Raw genomic sequence first — 5,003 nt, forward strand, 5'->3', positions numbered from 1 at the left:
CCATCACTTGAATACACTGCCCAGTCTCTATTTTGCAGCTGGGTGAAGTCAGGGTATGTCCTTGCAAAGCCTTCCCTTCAAAAGTCTTTCCTACGTTCTAATCCCACTGGTGTCACCTCATGCTGTGTAGCGCTCCTTCCTCCTTCTGCAAAGCTCCATTGGGTGGGCAGTTTTCCTGTTTCTGTCATACCCATTTGTCTTTGCAGTCTTTTTGTATTGTCTGCATATCAAATATTGTCTCAGGAAACACATTCATCCCCCCACCAGCATCAGCCATTTCCAATTGCAGGCTGAGGTATTTCCCCTCTTGGAGCAGACATTGTGTAAAGCTGCCCCATATGTGGAAACACACTTCAGTGCTGCATAGGCATTTGGGCTAAAACCCCCCACCAGGCTAGTTTTTCAGAGAGACAGTTTCAGAGTGGCAAAGCCGATTCCGTACATAAATGCTTGTGCTGGTTTTGGCTGGGAGACAGTTCATTTTCTCCATAGAGGCTTGTGTGGGACTATGTTTTGGATTTGTGCGGAAAACAGTGTTGATAACACAGGGATGTTTTAGTTACTGCTGAGCAGTGCTTGCACAATGTCAAGGCCTTTTCTGCTTCTCACGCTGCCCTGCCAGCAAGTAGGCTGGGGGTGCACAAGAAGTTGGGAGGGGACACAGCTGGGACAGCTGACCCCAACTGACTAAAGGGATATCCCAGACCATATGACATCGTGCTCAGCAATAAAAGCTGGCAGAAGAAGTAAGGAGTGGGAGGGTGTTGGAGTGATGGCGTTTGTCTTCCCAAGTAACTGTTATGCATGATGGAGCCCTTCTTTCCTGGAGAAGGGTGACCACCTGCCTGCCGATAGGAAAGAGTGAATGAATTCCTTCTTTTGCTTTGATTGTGTGCCCAGCTTTTGCTTTACCTGTTTAACTGCCTTTAACTCAACCCACCAGTTTTCTCACTTTTCCTCTTCCAATTCTCTCCCCCACCTCACCGCTGGGGACTGAGTGAGTAACTCTGTAGTGCTTAGTTGCTTGTCGGTGTTAAACCATGACAAACAGATACTCCACAGCTCTCTGGGACCCTATTCCAGTGCTGGACTGTCCCCCTGGTGATTTTTTATTATTATTCTTTATGTCAAGATAGTCAAGCATTACACAACTCAGTGCAAGACATCGTAGCAGGGGAAGATGACCTTCATGTCTTTTAACTTTCTTTAGCTGATTGCACGCAGGGACACTGTAGATAGTCCATGGGGTCTAGCAAGTGATTTCTCAAACCTGAAGGTAGTCATCTCTTCCTCGGTTGTGTCGCCTTCTGGGCTTCATTGACTACAGACCATGCTTTGACTATTTCCCTTTAATATTATATAGGTCAGACACAGCTTGAAGTAGCTATTTGCATTAAAATACTTAGGGGCACTGAAGATGCTCTAGAGTACAAAGATATCATGGTGGGGCAGGACCTAACAGGAATGCCTCAGGACACCTTTCCCCTTCTTGAGGAGGATGAAAGCCAGGCTGGACATGTAGTTTTGTTTGAGCAAACATGGGATGCCTTTGCTCAGGCAACCACGTACCCCAGTGGGACATTTGGTACTATTTGGGGCTATTTCACATACTCTGTAGTATCACTATGTCCATAGGAGTCTCTTCAAGGCAATTCTCACTTCCTTATTCCTCAGGCTATAAATGACAGGGTTAAACGTGGGGGTCACAACTGTGTAAAGCAGGGCAAGGTATTTGTCAGCATCTACAGAATCCCTTGACCGTCGCTTTAAGTAGGTGACTGTGGCTGAGCCGTAGAAGAGCGTCACCACCCCGAGGTGTGAAGAGCAGGTGGAAAAGGTTTTGTGCCTGCCCAGAGCTGAAGGTATTTTCAGAATTGCCCTGATAATTTGAATGTAAGAAATCACTATTAAGGAGAAGGGAAGGATTGCAAATACCAGGATGATGGTGTACAGCATCACTTGGTGCCAGAAAGTGTCGGCACAGGCCAGTTCCAGCAGAGGGGGAACATCACAGAAAAAGTGGTGAAGGTCATGGGACGCACAGAAGGGCAAAGTGAACACCTGGTAGGTCTGTCCGACTTGCACTGGAACGACAGCTATCCACGACCCCACCACCAGTCTGATGCAGAGACCCCTGCTCATGATGAGGGTATAGTGCAGGGGGTGACATATGGCTGTGTAGCGGTCGTAGGCCATGGCAGCCAGGAGAAGGCATTCGATGCTGCCCAGCAAAACCAGGAAATACAGCTGGGCAGCACAGCCAAGGAAGGAGATCCGGCCATCTTCCATCAGGAAACCCACCAGCATTTTTGGCAGAGTGACTGACGTGTAGCAGACCTCCAGGAAGGACAAGTTCCTCAGGAAGAAATACATGGGACTGTGCAGGCTTGAGTCCACCACTGTGATGAAAGCAATCAGGCTGTTGCCTGTGAGGACCACAAGGTAGATGACCAGGAATACTGCGAAGCACAGGCCCTGCAAGCTGGAGTCGTCAGAAAATCCCAGAAGAATGAATCCAGATCCAACACTGTGATTCTCCAAGCCTTTTCTTTGGGACATTTTCCCTGTACAGAGCAATCCAAACAACAGGCTCTTAGAGGATGCTGATGGCCTGTCCACCACCACACACACTTCAAGCCTAGAGAAAGACTACAAACATCCACATACATGTGATTGCAGGGTTAGGCGAGCTTGACCAAGATCGGCATGAATGTTTGCAAACCTAACATGGGTTGCTTGCTGCAGGAAGGTTTGTAAAGCGAGGAGAGAACAGAATCCTTGACCCTGAATGACTGGGGTTTGTCATCTGCAGAAAAGAAACTTGACTTTCTTTTTTAGAGAATAGAATACCTGGTGACAGTTGAGAAAAAAGGCAGAAAAGGGATAAATACTAGCCACTTCAGCAACAGTCTTGCTTACATTCCTTGTCCGGATCTTGTAAGAGCTGCTTTTAGTGTAAGACAATTAAGAAGAAATAGGGTGCAAAGGAGGAAAGGGAGGAAAAAGGGGAAGGCAGAGCAAGGCAAGGCATGACTTGATTCTTAGACCTTAGTGAGAGAGATCAGTCCCAGCTCTCCTCTCTCACATGTAAGAGCTCAGCCCCTGATGCTGTGTCCACGCACAAAGATCTGGAGACTATCTTAGATCCGAAGCATTAATTTTTACATGGTGAAGGGTGAATCCCATCAGAAGTAAAACAAGCTGCTATCTGCCAGTGAATCCAGTGACCCTGAGGCATGCATGGGACATTTTAACAAGACAGAGCAGCAGCAGTTTTTGCATAAAGCACAAGTTTTCAGGGTGCTAAAAGACATTTTTATGCAAGCAATCAAATAGCTTCATGTAGTTTTCAGTCATATAGAGAAGAAAGTGATCAAAAGTGGGTGACGGCCCCACGGTACCCCATTTTCATGAACAGGTCAGGCTTTTATAACTTCTGAATGAGTCCGGAATAATTCCGCATTCTTAAACTTGCTGCTCTGTCACTTGGGTTTCTGAAGAGCTTACAAATCCAGCTGAGGGCCCGTTCGCTCTGATCCCAAGCCTGCAATGCTTCCCAGTCCCCTGCAAGCCCTCGTAGAGGCAGAGCAATGCTCTTGCTGCCTGGGGAACTGAGCCTTCCCTTTGCATTTCTCACCTTCTCAGAGCATAAAGACTTCTTGCTGGACACACCTGAAGGATGTGAGCTACAAGCAAGCAGCACTGCACTAGGGGGTCACTTCTTAGGAAGAAGTGACTCAGCTGAAAGATGTTTAAGAATCTCGGTCTGACATGGGGAAGCAATATCCTCTTCCTGGCAGAGGAATGAGGATGCTGGCTGTGTCTCTCCAGCTATCAATAACACCCTTTGAGAAGTCTTAATGATGAGAACAATGGGTCAGAAAACATGTGATGAAAGCATTCAGATTAGCCAAGTGAAAATTGCAGGGCAGTTTTCTCACAAGAAAAATTGGAATTCAACAAAAACACATGGTCCTAATAGTTTGTGTTTTTTCCCCAAGGTATTCCTGCCTTTTTCCTGTGAGTTTTATCCATCTCCTAAGGGAGCAATTCAACATTTACATCAGGGTTTGCGTGAGGCAAAAGTCACCATGATTGTTTCCTAATCTACCTACTTATTCATATACATGTACAGAAAAAATGAAATACTTCTATTTTCTGAAAAAAACCCTGTGACTTACCCACATTTATTTTAAATTAATGCTTTAACTCAAAGCTACTACTTACATGCAGATTATCCACATACCAGCATTTCCTGCTTGTTTCAAAATGTTCTCAAGCATACAGCCTATTCTTTTTAACTCTGGGATGTGTCAGTGCTTCCCAAGATCACAGGTAGAGCACAGTTCAGGCTAGCTTTGCTCACGGGAAAATGCCAGAGTACTTCTTACATGGTGACTATCTCACGGGCAGCATTTCTCAAAGCTGAAGGAAGCTCGTTCCAGTGAGCTCAGCCAAGCTGGATAGATGCCTGCAGCTGCTTCTGGTAGTGTCTGTGCTGCCACACTATCTCCGTATTCCAGGGCATGCCAAAAGGGACTTACTGTTGTCAGGAGCCAAGAGGCAGGAACACGCTCCTCAGTCCATGATGCTGCAGGAGGCAGTGCTTACCTTTTTTCGCTCCTTCCTTCCCCTGGAAACCACCTGGGTATGGTTCTCCGGACACCCCTCTGTCACTCTCACCTGGTTATAAGACAGTTAGTAAGCAGCCTCAGGAGAGAAGGTGGAGACGCTGGTGCTGCCACTGCTCCTCCCTGGATGCCCACGGCACCATGAATGATTTGAGAAAGACTGTCAGAAGCATGGGCGTTAGCCTGACTAGCAACTTCCAGCATAACTATAGGTCTTTAAACAGTAGAAAAACTGAGTCATGAGGTTTAGCTGCTCAAAGGACAAGTGCCAAACTTGTGGAAGGAAAACCAAACCAAACAAAAAAGGCAAGCAGAAAAGAAGCCTATTCAACCTGTGCTTAACTTCACTGTGCAGCAACAGAAAAGGCCTCT

At 46.6% G+C, this 5,003-nt stretch overlaps 1 protein-coding gene across 1 annotated transcript; it reads right to left on the minus strand.

Annotated features, from left to right (window-relative positions):
- Nucleotides 1–1,623: 1,623 nt before the first annotated feature.
- Nucleotides 1,624–2,559, minus strand: LOC115337730 (olfactory receptor 10AG1-like). Its single transcript, XM_030006154.1, has one exon. The coding sequence runs from the start codon at nucleotides 2,557–2,559 to the stop codon at nucleotides 1,624–1,626; it is 936 nt and encodes a 311-aa protein (XP_029862014.1).
- Nucleotides 2,560–5,003: the final 2,444 nt, after the last annotated feature.

This window comes from Aquila chrysaetos (genome assembly GCF_900496995.4).
Source record: "Aquila chrysaetos chrysaetos chromosome W unlocalized genomic scaffold, bAquChr1.4 W_unloc_6, whole genome shotgun sequence".
Classification (NCBI taxonomy): domain Eukaryota; kingdom Metazoa; phylum Chordata; class Aves; order Accipitriformes; family Accipitridae; genus Aquila; species Aquila chrysaetos.